Below are 14546 nucleotides of genomic sequence, written 5' to 3'. Positions count from 1 at the left end.
TCAGTACTATTTTTAAAAGTATGCTAAAATGTGCTTATTTTTCACAAGAGTGCTCAAAATGTTTATGCTTTTTTCCCCCTTAGTGTCATCCCAGTGGTTGTTTGATCGACTTGTGCCTACAAATGGGAGTGATCATGGTGTTGAAACAGATCTGGAACAACTTCATGGAGCTGGGCTACCCGTGAGTATAAGCAGACACACAGTGGCAACAGTGGGGTACACATGGGGAGGCCATGAACAAAAATATATCTAAAAAACCTGGCACGATTGTTAAATGGTTTTGATTTCTGTGTTCTAAATTTCAAGCTACCGCTTATTTATATGCATTTGACAGTATCTAGAGTTTTGTAGATTCTAAAAACCTAGCCTAGAAAAATAACTTGCTCGTCTCCAAGTCAAGTCAAGTCACCTTCATTTATATAGCGCTTTTATCAATATGAATTGTTTCAAAGCAGCTTTACAGAGATAATAGGAAATTACAGTAACAGATTGTTTAGGCTTTACAACAGCTCTAGGATAAAGTTATTGTCCAGCTAAAGTTAGTTTTGATTGATTGATTCACTTCCGCTGCGAAGATCATTAGTTATTAACTTAGGGACCGCTAACACAACACCGTTCTAAAAGGAAAATCCTTAACGCGCTCTGGCCGCCCATCCGCACAAAACATTGCCTGGTGTCTCGAGAACGCACTCCCTGAAATAGGTTCGAAGGTGCAAACGATTATCCGTTATCTCTGCGCAAACCTCAAAAGCGCAAACCCGCGAAAACGCAGACGGCGCGCACATGCGCATTATGTGTTCAGTCCAAAAGTATGTGCGTTTGAATATATATTAGCGCAGGTGTGTAGTCCTTATTTACAAATCAACCCTCAATAAACTACTTGTATGGCCTTAAAAATGTATAATACAGAATTTTTTGGTCACGTCTGCGTAGCCACGCAAAACGGAATTATCCTGACAACATTTTATCTGTACTAAGGTAAAGGGAAGGGAAGGAGGCCTTCACAGGGGATGGACTGGTTGACACTTCAGGACTGCGTTGTCATCGTGTCCAAGCGCAGGTCCTTCATCAGATCTGGATACGGCCTGGATCCGGCGGACTGCAGTAAACCTCGGATAAACAGAGAGACTAATATTAGCGTAGACGCCATTCTTCTTATGATGTAACAAGTACATCAGGATTTATGGGAAGTGTTCTCGGTTCCGGCTGACCTAATCTATGCAGCCTAACATTGAATTATAGAAGTATATAATGTGTTATGTGTATGCTAGGCCAAAGAGATGTGTTTTTAGTCTAGATTGGAACTGACAGAGTGTGTCTGCTTCCCGGACAATGTTAGGAAGATTGTTCCAAAGTTTTGGTGCTAAATAGGAAAAGGATCTACCGCCAGCAGTCGATTTTGATATTCTAGGTATTATCAACTGGCAGGAATTTTGAGATCGCAATAGACGTGAAGGACTATAATGCGTTAAGAGCTCGCTCAAGGACTGGTGAGCTAAACCATTTAGTGCTTTGTAAGTAATCAGGAATATTTTTTAATTTATATAATGTTTAATAGGGAGCCAATGCAGTGTTGACAGAACCGGGCTAATATGGTCATACTTCCTGGTTCTGGTAAGAACTCTAGCTGCTGCGTTTTGAACCAGCTGTAATTTGTTTATTAAGCATGCAGTGCAACCACCCATAATAGCATTACAATAATCTAGCCTTGATGTCATGAACGCATGAACTAATTGTTCTGCATTTTTCATTGAGAGCATATGTGACCATGGACCACAAAACCAGTCACATACTGTACATACATGCATACATACTTACATCTTCTTCCGCTTATCCGGGGCCGGGTCGCGGGGGCGGCAGTCTAAGCAGAGATGCCCAGACTTCCCTCTCCCTAGACACTTCCTCCAGCTCTTCCGGGGGGACACCGAGGCGTTCCCAGGCCAGCTGGGAGACATAGTCCCTCCAGCATGTCCTAGGTCTTCCCCGGGGCCTCCTCCCGGTGGGACGTGCCCGGAACACCTTCCCGGGAAGGCGTCCAGGAGGCATCCGGAACAGATGCCCGAGCCACCTCAGCTGACCCCTCTCGATGTGGAGGAGCAGCGGCTCTACTCTGAGCTCCTCCCGAGTGACCGAGCTTTTCACCCTATCTCTAAGGGATCGCCCAGCCACCCTGCGGAGAAAGCTCATTTCGGCCGCGTGTATCCGGGATCTTGTCCTTTCGGTCATGACCCACAGCTCATGACCATAGGTGAGAGTAGGAACGTAGATTGACCGGTAAATCTAAATTCTTCACCACGACAGACCGGTACATCGGCCGCATTACTGCAGAAGCTGCACTGATCCGTCTGTCAATCTCCCGTTCCATCCTTCCCTCACTCGTGAACAAGACCCCAAGATACTTGAACTCCTCCACTTGAGTCAGGAACTCTCCACCAACCTGAAGTGGGCAAGCCACCCTTTTCCGACTGAGAACCATGGCCTCGGATTTGGAGGTGCTGATTCTCATCCCAGCCGCTTCACACTCGGCTGCAAACCGCCCCAGTGAACGCTGAAGGTCCTGGTCTGATGGGGCCAACATGACAACATCATCCGCAAAAAGAAGAGACGAAATTGTGTGGTCCCCAAACCTGACACCCTCCGGCCCCTGGCTGCGCCTACAAAAAATTCTGTCCATAAAAATTATGAACAGAACCGGTGACAAAGGGCAGCCCTGCCAGAGTCCAACATGCACCGGGAAACAGTCTGACTTATTACCGGCAATGCGAACCAAGCTCCTGCTCCGGTCATACAGGGACCGGACAGCCCTTAGCAAAGGGCCCCTGACCCCATACTCCCAGAGCACCCTCCACAGAATGCCGCGAGGGACACGGTTGAATGCCTTCGCCAAATCCACAAAGCACATGTGGACTGGTTGGGCAAACTCCCATGAACCCTCCAGCACCCTGGAGAGGGTATAGAGCTGGTCCAGTGTTCCACGTCCGGGACGGAAACCGCACTGTTCCTCCTGAATCCGAGGTTCTACTATCGGCCGTATTCTTTCCCGGGGAGGCTGATAAGTGTGATTCCCCTGTAGTTGGAACACACCCTCCAGTCCCCCTTCTTAAAAAGAGAGACCACCACCCCGGTCTGTCAGCAGTGTTGGTAGGGCACTGCTTCCCCTCCTGAGGCGCCGGACGGTTTGCCAGAATCTCTTCGAGGCCAACCGATAGTCTTTCTCCATGGCCTCACCGAACTCTTCCCAAGCCCGATTTTTTTGCCTCCATAACCACCCGGGCTGCAGTCCGCTTGGCCTGCCGGTACCCGTCAGCTGCCTCAGGAGTCCCACAAGCCAGCCAGGCTCAACAGGACTCCTTCTTCAGCTTGACGGCATCCCTTACTTCCGGTGTCCACCACCGGGTTCAGGGATTGCCGCCTCGACAGGCACCGGAGACCTTATGGCCACAGCTCAGAGTGGCCGCGTCGACAATGGAGGTGGGGAACATGGTCCACTCAGACTCAATATCTCCAGACTCCCTCGGGATTCGGTCGAAGCTCCGCCGGAGGTGGAAGTTGAAGATCTCTCTGACAGGGGACTCCGCCAAACGTTCCCAACAGACCCTCACAGTACGTTTGGGCCTGCCAAGTCTGTCCAGCCTCCTCCCCGGCCATCGGATCCAACTCTCCACCAGGTGGTGATCGGTTGACAGCTCCGCCCCTCTCTTCACCCGAGTGTCCAAGACATACGGCCGGAGACCAGATGAAACGACCACAAAGTCGATCATCGACCTCCGGCCTAGGGCGTCCTAGTAATACGTGCACTGATGGACGCCCTTATGCTTGAACATGGTGTTCGTTATGGACAAGCTGTAACTAGCACAGAAGTCCAATAACAGAACACTGCTCGGGTTCAGATCAGGGGGGCCGTTCCTCCCAATCACGCCCCTCCAGGTGTCACTGTCGCTGCCCACGTGGGCGTTGAAGTCCCCCAGTAGAACGACGGAGTCCCCAGTCGGAGCACTTTCCAGCACCCCTCCCAGGGACCCCAAGAAGGCCAGATACTCTACACTGCCGTTTGGCCCGTAGGCACACACGACAGTGAGAGACCTATCCCCGACCTGAAGGCGCAGGGAAGCGACCCTCTCGTCCACCGGGGTGACCTCCAACACAGCCCGCCGCCTCTCACCATGGGCAACTCCAGAGTGGTAAAGAGTCCATCCTCTCTCAAGGAGTGTGGTTCCAGAGCCCAAGCCGTGCGTGGAGCTGATCCCGACTATCTCTAGTCGGTACCTCTCAACCTCACGCACAATCTCAGGCTCCTTCCCCGCCAGCGAGGTGACTTTACACGTCCCTAGAGCTAGTTTCCGTGTCCAGGGATCGGGTCGTCGATGCCCCCGCCTTCGACTGCCGCCTGATCCTCTAAGCACCGGCCCCTTACGGTCCCTCCTACAGGTGGTGAGCCCACGGGAGGGCGGCCCCACGTCGCTCCTTCGGGCTGAGCCCGGCCGGACCCCATGGGGGAAGGCCTGGCCACCAGGTGCTCTCATACGAGCCCCAACCCCGGGCCTGGCTCCAGGGTGGGGCCCCGGCTGCACCATGCCGGGCGACGTCATGGTCCTTAATTTTGCCTCAATCATAAAGGTTTTTTTGAACCGCTCTTAGTCTGACCCGTCACCTAGGACCTGTTTGCCTTGGGAGACCCTACCAGGGGCATATAGCCCCGGACAACATAGCTCCTAGGGTCGTTCGGGTACTCAAACCCCTCCACCATGGTAAGGTGGCAGTTCAAGGAGGGGAAAAAACCTGTCACATGGGATCGTATCATTTTACAGATCGTTTTACAGATACTAGACACGTGACTTTCAAATGAAAGATTGGTATCAAAGAGCACACCCAGGTTCCTAACCGTCAACGAAGACTTGACAGAGCAGCCATCAAGTGTTAGACAGTATTCTAGGTTATTACGTGAGGACGTTTTTTGTCCAATAATTAGAATCTCTGTTTTTTCAGAATTAAGTTGTAGGAAATTGCTAGTCATCCAGTTTTTAATATCAGCTATGCATTCTGTTAATTTTTTGAATTGGTAAGTTTTGTCAGGGTGTGAAGAAATATAGAGCTGCGTATCATCAGCATAACATTGAATAATATCTCCCAAGGGTAGCATGTACAGAGTGAACCGCAACCGTCCTAGTACTGAGCCTTGTGGTACTCCATACTGAACTTGTGATCGATAAGACATCTCTTCATTTACTGCTACAAACTGATAATGGGCAGATAAGTATGATTTAAACCATGCTAATGCAATTCCACTAATGCCAACATAATTTTCGAGTCTATTTAAAAGAATGTTGTGGTCGATAAGTGTCAAATGCAGCACTAAGATTGAGTAACACTAATAGAGGGATACAACCACGATCAGATGAGAAGAGCAAATCATTTGTGACTCTAATGAGAGCTGTCTCAGTACTATGGTACGGTCTAAATCCTGATTGAAAATCCTTGCAGATATGCTTTCTTTCTAAGAAGGAACATAGTTGTGAAGATATTGCCTTTTCTAGTATCTTTGACAGAAAAGGTAGATTCGAGATGGGTCTGTAATTGACTATTCTGTAGGATCAAGATGAGATTTTTTAACAAGCGGTTTAATCACAGCCAACTTAAAAGTTTTTGGTACGTATCCTAATGACAAAGATGAATTAATGATATTAAGAAGAGGATCTATGACCTCTGGAAGCATCTCTTTCAGTATCTTAGTCGGTATAGGGTCTAACATACATGTTGTCGATTTAGATGATTTAACGAGTTTAGAAAATTCTTCCTTTCCTATAGCAATGAATTAATCTAATTTTTCCTTATGGAGACTACAATGAACTCCCTGATGCGATACTGTAGTAGACGGTTGCATAGTTATAATTTTCTCCCTGATATTATCTGAAGTTAAGAAGTTCATAAAGTCATTACTGCTGTGCTGCTTGGAAACTTCTGGGCTTGAAGCTTTCTTTTTCGTTAGTTTAGCCACTGTTTCAAATAAATACCTAGGTTTTTGTTTATTTTCTTCTAATAGGGTTCAAAAATAAGCAGATCTAGCAGCTTTTGAGGCCTCTCTGTATGCAATCAAGCTCTCTTTCCATGAAATGCGAAATACCTCTAGTTTTGTTTTCTTCCAGTTGCGCTCAATTTTTCTGGCTTCTCTCTTAAGTGCCTGAGTGTGCTCGTTGTACCACGGCGTTGGACTATTTTCTTTAATCTTCTTTAAGCACAACGGAGCAACTGTGTCTAAAGTGCTGGAAAAGAGAGAGTTAAAGGTTTCTGTCGCAATATCGAGTTCTTCTAAGCTATCTGGGATGCTGAGATGATGAAAATGATCAGGAAGATTATTAAAAAGCAATCTTTAGAGGCAGAAGAGATAGATCTAACATATTTGTAACACGGAGTCGGCTTTGCAGCCTTGGCTAAATTAAGTTTACATGAGACTAGATAATGTTCTGAGATGTCATCGCTTTGCTGCAGAATTTCAACGGCATCAACATTGATTCCATGTGATAATATTAGATCTAGAGTATGATTACGACAATGAGTAGGTCATGACACGTGTTGTCTTTAAGAATGTCTTTAAATGTCAATCCCAATGCATCTTTTTCATGATCTACATGTATATTAAAATCACCAACAATTAGGACTTTATCTGCAGTAGGGTGGTCCTTACCAAGTCCAATTTTTTATTTTTTTTTGCAAAATGTTAGTGTCTTAACCTCTTAAACTGTTCCTTTTAACTTCAAAATTAGAAATATGCAAAAATGTTGACAAAAAAAAAGATATTTAGAGGTAGCTCAATCATGTGGAAGATTGCCTATGTTAAGCTGTGTGGCGTTATTGTGATATGCAAGTAATATTAAAAGTTGCTGCAAATGAACTACATTTTATTGAAATCAGAGCAACACTGACATGACAACAATGACAACAATCTCAAAAAAAGCACAACATTTTCAACAATCCCTCATTTCTGATGCTCAGCAGCCAGCGTTGACCTTTTGCAGTCTGGATAGATCCGTCGGTGATCTTCCACCACATGAAGGAGAAACTGCAATTGTTCTTCAGAGTGTGCGAGATAGCCATTGTATTCTTGAATCAGAGCCACTCCTCTCTCGGCGTGATCATTGACTACTTTCATTGCATGTATGGTTGCCTGTGCCTCCTGATAATCTGCTTGATTCGGCCAAAATTCTGGGTCAATTTCAAGGAAGGTAATGTAATTTTTTAAACCAAAAAATGTGCTCTTAACCCAAACAATAACCAAGGTGATCATTAACAGAAATATGTATTGATTCCACCAGGAAAGGTAAATCTGCTAAACCGGGTCATGGATGGATTAATTTGGATTTAGTTTCTACAATAAGTAAACTGAGATATGTATCTAAAATACATATTTAGGAATATATGGTGCATTAGATGCTTTTATGGAGATTGTTTTTGGAATTTTACTAGCCAGGTACAATACCAATTCAAATGATCTGTTTTTACGAAAATCATCAAAATCTCAGAAAGTTTAAAGCTATTGAGCTACCTGTAATTATTATGTTACTGCCATAAAAATTGGCATGCTGTATTTTCTTATATAAAGGAACAATTTAAAGGGTTAAGAGCATGACAAATGGAAACTTTAAAAATAAGGACCTGCAGCCAGTGCTAACTCCCATTAAAGTCAGCAACCAAAACAACAACCAAAACAATTCTATTTTGTATTTTTACATTAACAGTGTAATTGTTGTCCTATTTATTCAAATGAAGTGTATTTCTCATCAAGTTTACTTATAATCTTTTACAATTATTCCAACATAATAACTATACAAAGGCAGTTATAAATTTCATATTTAACCCTTTCACACGTACGATCACACCGGTGTGATCAGTCTTGGCTGGTCCCTGGAGCGTACGATCACATTGGTGTGATTAGAATGGTCAGGGCCAGATGTACGTACATTTGTGAACGCAGCATTAATAGCGCCATGGCCAAGACGCAGAAAGCGCTTGATGTGAAACCGCAGTGTGCGTGTTATGTACCAAACCTGCAGTTCATCAGGTAATCAGCGCCTGTCCCCACCCACTATACCGTAAATTGCACGGATTTAAACGCGCAATTGAATGGGCCTCCTCCTCTCTTTCCATCATGGATCAGCCACCAAGTCAGGCAAAACAGCAAAAACAAAAATGTAGATGCTATGACTGTTTGAAATGATCCTGATGCCAATAATTGTAATGTAGCGAGGAGTTTAACAACTGCTGGAATGGAATGTGTGTCATCTTTGATTTCTTCCAGTAACTGTAATATTGCGTCGCTGCTTAATCTGTAACGCTTAATGATTTCGTTTTCACTCAACTGAAAAAGTGTGATTCTTGTGGCAAAAATCTTTTCAGCTCGTCTCCTTAGCCTATGTCTTCGTCTTGCTCGGATTACTGCTGCCATTTCACCAGGAGGCATATGCCAGGAAACCCGCTTCCTAAGTTACACCTGCTTTTAAGAGGCAGAGAATTTTCAGCGCAAAATAGAGGCACGCTTTCACCGGCTTTTTCTGTACGTAACGCGGAATACATAATTAGGCGCAGTTAACGTTTCCCCTCCCATCTCTTAATGTGACACTCACACTTTCCCCTTGACCATCCCATGAATGCATATGCATGACACGAAAAGCGCATTTTGCCATTCCCAGTTCCCGCGACAGGCAGTCTGCGATTTCATCTCGGTGCGTCCCGTTCGTACATACTTCGCCATGGTTTTATGCGCACTTTGCGAAACAAATACGCCTGAAGTGGGGGCAAAAGCGTTAGTATATCTGGCCCTCAGTGCATCACGTGATCAACTGCTAAATTCAAATGTGCTTACGCACGTTGGCTGGTGCTGAGCCAGAGACGGACGCGCTCAGCGCTGTCATATATCACAACTTTTCAGTGTTTTCAACCACATAATGTTTATTTTTAGCTTGGATGCCAGCCGAACTTAGCCCCGCCCACAAAATGTTTAGGCCGGGAAGTTCGGTCTGGACTCGATCCGTTGAGGAGCTATTATGCCCGAACAAAAATTGTTCGGGCCAATCAAATTGTCAGGGCGGGCTTTATACGATGATGGACAGATGAACAACGTAACGTAATCATCCACGTCACCAACGAGCGCTTGGGTTGAATTCGTTTACAACAAAGATGACTGCCGCTGGAGAATTGTTATTTCACGAGTTCACACTTATAAATAAGTCAGATAGAATAAATGCATATTTGGCGTGCTGTCCGAGGAGAGGCTCAGGGCTCGGTATTCGGCCCAAACCCAAAGTGCTCCCCCCGTATTCCAGGCTGTGGAAGGACAAGCCGAGAGTGAGTGGAGGGATGCTGAAAACTGTGAAGGAATGTTAGGTGAGTTGACAGAATGAATAAATATATGCTTCCTCTCATGCTGATAGTGTAGACGCGTAGACGGTAATTGTTTGATGACAAGTTGATTGGATTGATTATTTGAACGTGCTCCTCTCGAACTTTGTTTATAAAACATTATGTGTAGATTCCACCATCGCGTCTGTTATAGAAAATATCGACAGCGCATTCATTTTAAAAGAGGAACATAGAACCGCGATCAAGGCATTTGTCGATCGGAAACATGAATGAAAACATACGTCACTTACTCCGTTGCTCTGATTGGTTGTAGGTCTATCCAATTGAGTGCAGAGGCATTTTCCTTCCTGGTTCGGTTGAAACACGCCCCATAATCAAAGCTCAATGGAGCAGTATCAGACTCACATTCTGACTAGAATCTGAGTATGACGACGTCAGGCTAGTTTATTTTAGGTTTCAGACATATAAATGCACATAAGTACTAACAAAACAATACATTTAGAGTTTGTAAAATACACACTGATGTCTATGGAAGCGGCAATAATAATCCTTTCCATTATAATAAGCCAAGTTGTATTCATATCAGATACACATTGCCTAAGTAACTTTAAAGTTTACTCTATTCTTCTCCCAGTTCACCGGCCACTTATGGCTCGTTTCCACTGAGCGGTACGGTATTTCTCCCAGTTCACCGGCCACTTATGGCTCGTTTCCACTGAGCGGTACGGTATGGTACAGTATGGTACGGTACGCAATTATTTCCGTTTCAACTGTCAAAAGTTGTGAATGGTACCAAAATGCCGAACCGTACCGTACCACTTTTTCGGTACCCTTCCGTTGGGGTACCTAGCACAGTGGTACAGTACTAAAGGGTGAAGCTAGACTCACTGCAGAACGTTGACAGAGTATCGTCAAGGGCAATGACAACATAAGAAGTGCCATTTTTTTATATACAGTTGAAATTTAAAACTACATTTCGTGACACAATAACAGTAGTATTATGAGTTTTTCAGGCGAGAATGTAGTTGTTTAAAGCTCAAATCTGTGGTTTATTTATAAAGATTTATGAAAATTTGATCCAGGTTGTAAGATCCAGGCGATCACCGGGCCCTCGGCGCTCATGTACCCCGCCTGGAACAGCCTTTCATCGGCTAGTCGTTCTGAAGTTTGCCCCTGACTCAGACGTCTCAGTAGTGGTTAAACATGATATATAATTTGTCTTGTGTATATCTAATGGGCGATATTTGGTCTCGTGAATCTATAATTTGTTCCCTGGCCAATCGTTTGGCTGAGGGCTAAGTGAAGTTTCATAACTTTATATATTTAAGCTATTTAACTTTACCGTCGTAAGGTTAGACTAGAGTGCTGACTTTGTATGTTTGGCTGAATTGTTTGCTTTATTTCTTTTACTTTTACTTTTATAATGGCTAATATTGAAAAAAAACTGAAATTTAACAAAAAGAGACTGGGTTGAGTTTTGTCATTTTTTATTTTATTACATTGAAGATGATCACTGTAATGTTGTTTACTGCAACATCTGTTGTTTAGTACAAATGCACATATTGCCTGGACCATATTAAAATGTTTATTATTTTTATATTATATTTAAACAAAAAGAGGCAGGGTTGAGTTTTATATTTCGTTTTGTTCTAAAGGCTAACGTTATGCATGCAGTGAATATAATACGCGTTGTCTGAACCACATTTGTGTGGCTATAATGTTTAAGATTTCTTTAAATGAAAACGAAAAGAGGCAGAGTGGTGTTTTATAACATAGGTTGTTTTATTGTTGCCTAAAATGTACATACAGAGATAACCGGAGTAGCAGAGCGAGTTGAGTGACAGTTTCAAGAACGCGCTGTTCCATTTGCAGAATTACCGGACTCGCGTCCTCATGAGTCATTCTCCTGAGTCGGACTTGGCAAGTCCAAACTTTGCGTACTTGCTATTGAGAAACGCTTAATGCAGGCACTTGTCTTCTTGTGACAAACAGAACAAGATCTGCTGTATGTAATCCATTGTTGTTTACTATGTTACTTTCTTCTTCGCGCGAAAATTATGTCGATCGCTTCTTTCCGGCATAGGCTACACCACGCCTATCAAGTAAGGGTACTGTTGGCAGTGGAAACGCAAGCCGGATCAGGGTTTACCGTCCCGAACCGTACCGTACTGTACCGTAACGTACCACTCAGTGGAAACGAGCCATTACTTTCATGTATTTCGGGAGAAGTGGATGTATTCACGTGTTGTAAATCCAACAGATCCGATTCTCTGACCTGTGGCGCAAACTAACATGGCAGCGCCCAGCGGTCGCCTTGAAAAACTCACGCTGGGGGGTCAGCCAGAATATTTTAAACTTAGGTGTGAAAGAGTTAAACCTTAAATGCATGAATCTAAACTCGGATCTATATCTAACACGGATGGATCTCTACCTGTCGCGATAATATAAAACTGATATTAGAGGAACAATTACAGAAGAATAAAATAAAGCATATTTTGTTTCTGTCAGGATCACCATTCACCCGTCACCATGCCTGTTTCCTCTACACACTATACATTTCCCATAATCCTCCCTGGTCATCACCTGCACACTCTTCCTAATCACCACACCTGTCTGCCATCATGCTCATCAACTCTCCATAAAAGCCAGCAGCAGACACACAGGGGTTGTTTGGTCTTGTCCTTGCTAACTTTGACTGTTTGTATTGCTAATCGCTACTTATCTGCATCGTTTTCCTGTGCTCCATTCATCTCTTTTCCTGCTTCCCTGGATTCCCGGCTCCTCCATTATAGTCTGTTCATCTCCTTCAAAGATAAGAGACATTATTATCATCATCTTCAGTGATCATCAATATGTGTGTGGTGCAACAGGTTACCTGTTTGGACTGTTTCATTCCTCATCCACTCTGGTTGTTGTGATTTGCTACATTTGTATCTCATTTCACTGTTGTTTAATAAACTGTTTCATCAATGTACTCACGTTCTGTCAGAAGACCAGACCAGAAACAGTTCACATGAGCTCCATTTCCTTTGATCCAGCCACTCTGACTCTCTCCATAACGCAAGATGGCTGCCCAAATGAATTATACGTCGAGGAGTTCCTTCAGCTCAGATACCATGGAACGATGAGACACTGAAAACTGTCTTTTGGAGTGGTTTGGAACAACCAGCTGTTTCTCCAAGCACCAGGTACTCTCGCACAATACATAATTATGTGTTGTCGTTAAGTGGTTCATCCTTCACCGTTGGCGAGGTTATGGAAGACGCCGTAAAATGGGGGGCACTAGTAAAAATACGTCCCCGGGCATAGTGGCCGAGCCTGGCTTCCTTGGCAAGGCCATGAAGGCTGATCCTCCTTGGCTCCCTGAAACACCAGTGCCCCCTTGGTCTCCTGAGCTGCCAGAACCTCCCTGGTCTCCTGAGCTGCCGGTACCTCCCTGGTCTCCTGAGCTGCCAGAGCCTCCCTGAGATTCCCGTCTCCTCCGTTATTGTCTGTTCAGCTCCTCAAAGAAAAGAAACATTAGTATTATTATTATTATTATCATCATCTTCAGCGACCATCAAGGTGTGTGTCGTGCAACTTATTAATTCCTCATCCACTCTGGTTGTTGTGATCTGCAACATTTGCCATCTCATTTCACCCTGTTGGTTAACAAACTGTTTCATTGTACTCACCGTTTTCCTGAGTCTGTATTCCGTGACAGTTACCCTTTGGAGCTTGGAAGGGTTCAGTTTGAGCAGATGTTTTATACCATCATCACTGTCCTCATCAGAGCTAATTTCCCAGTACGTTCAGCATCTGGCTCATTCGCCATCTCAAACAAAACTAGCATATTCAAAATCAATATTTTGATCGCTGACAGCTTCACTAGATCCACCATCAAGTAACAGTGACACTAATATTTGATTGCATTCAGTACTTGCTCTGCAGTAAATCGCTGAGCCATTTCAAGTTTTGCTGATGATACTTCCTATATTTTTGTTTTCTGCCTGTGGTAACTATGAGTGAAACGTCACTTCATCATTGTGTATCAGACATTGCCACCTTGTGGATTAAAGGTGAATTGCATCTATTCAGTCATCATAGATTCAATATTGTTGTGGAGAAAATGCATATACTTACACTGTTACAAACCTTGGGTCGTTAGCGACCCCATACAATTTTTACAACAAATGAATGGTAAAACAGGCATTCTTTTATCTTTTTTATTTTATTTTTTTATTTGTATTCTTGTTATATTGTTTATAATGAATTGAGGAATACTAAGATTGCTGTTAACTTAAAAAAAATAATAAGACGGAGGGCAGTAAATGACAACAAATTATTTGGTGACTAATGTTCTACTGTTCCTTTTAGTCAACTTTTTTTTTTTTTTAATCATCAGTCATTAAGCTTGATAAACACTGCAGGCATTATGATAGTCACAGACATGAGATGCTACCTTTAATTTCACCGAGCAGATTACTCGCTTAAAAAAAAACTCATAGATCATGTTCGCAATAATTTTAAGTGTGAATGTGACATGACATAGTGTTGATATCAAGTAGGTGAGTTGTTTACTTAACTTTTAATTAGTCTGCCCATTAACAACATGATTTATTCATTCAGAACGCTTTGCGAATGTGGAACACAAAAAGGAGAGAGGCATGATTTATCGCATGAAGAGCGCAAAGGCCAATCATAGCGTGATGGAGGCACTGCCTCCTCTCAAGTGACTTTTCCCCATTCATTCTCAATTACCCTCCATCACTTTAGAATTATTTTAATTTTTTGGTTGGTATATATACGCTTTATTGGCGTATTACATAATTTTTGCATTGTTTTATTTTTGTACTGTGAATTATTTTCTAATCCAGTTTTTGGAGGCACTGCCTCCCATGTCTCCTCAGAGAAAACACCCCTGGTGTAAAGTCTGGTCAACACTGTGGCTTATTCTAGAAATGAATCACCCATTTAGACAGGAAGATAATGTCTGACCGATAGCTGAAAGGAGGTAAACTGCCTAACGAGAGCATTCTTGTTCCTCTCAATGGCAGTTGTTTTCCTGACAATGTAACCCTGGAAGTAATCTAACTAGATGCATCTGTATTCATGGGAATTCCATGTTCTAGAACCAATCGCCATAAATACTGTGCAACTGGGCGCTGCTCTAGTGGCGACCGGCAGACAGTGGTTTGTTGCACGTGCCGCTC

At 43.7% G+C, this 14546-nt stretch overlaps 1 protein-coding gene across 4 annotated transcripts in view; it reads left to right on the top strand.

The window, feature by feature from the left end:
- The window catches only part of ano3 (anoctamin 3), a 132841-nt gene that overhangs the window by 92254 nt on the left and 26041 nt on the right, over window positions 1-14546 (top strand). For all 4 annotated transcript variants that reach the window (XM_082160419.1, XM_082160422.1, XM_082160420.1 and 1 more), the window contains one exon: window positions 84-181. In XM_082160419.1, the coding sequence (XP_082016545.1) occupies window positions 84-181 (98 nt within the window). The remainder of the gene's footprint in view (window positions 1-83; window positions 182-14546) is intronic.

This window comes from Leuciscus leuciscus, assembly GCF_965113295.1.
Source record: "Leuciscus leuciscus genome assembly, chromosome: 25".
In the NCBI taxonomy this organism is placed as follows: Eukaryota; Metazoa; Chordata; class Actinopteri; order Cypriniformes; family Leuciscidae; genus Leuciscus; species Leuciscus leuciscus.
The sequence above is the reverse complement of the archived record's forward strand: the minus strand, read 5'-3'. Positions and strand labels throughout refer to the sequence as shown.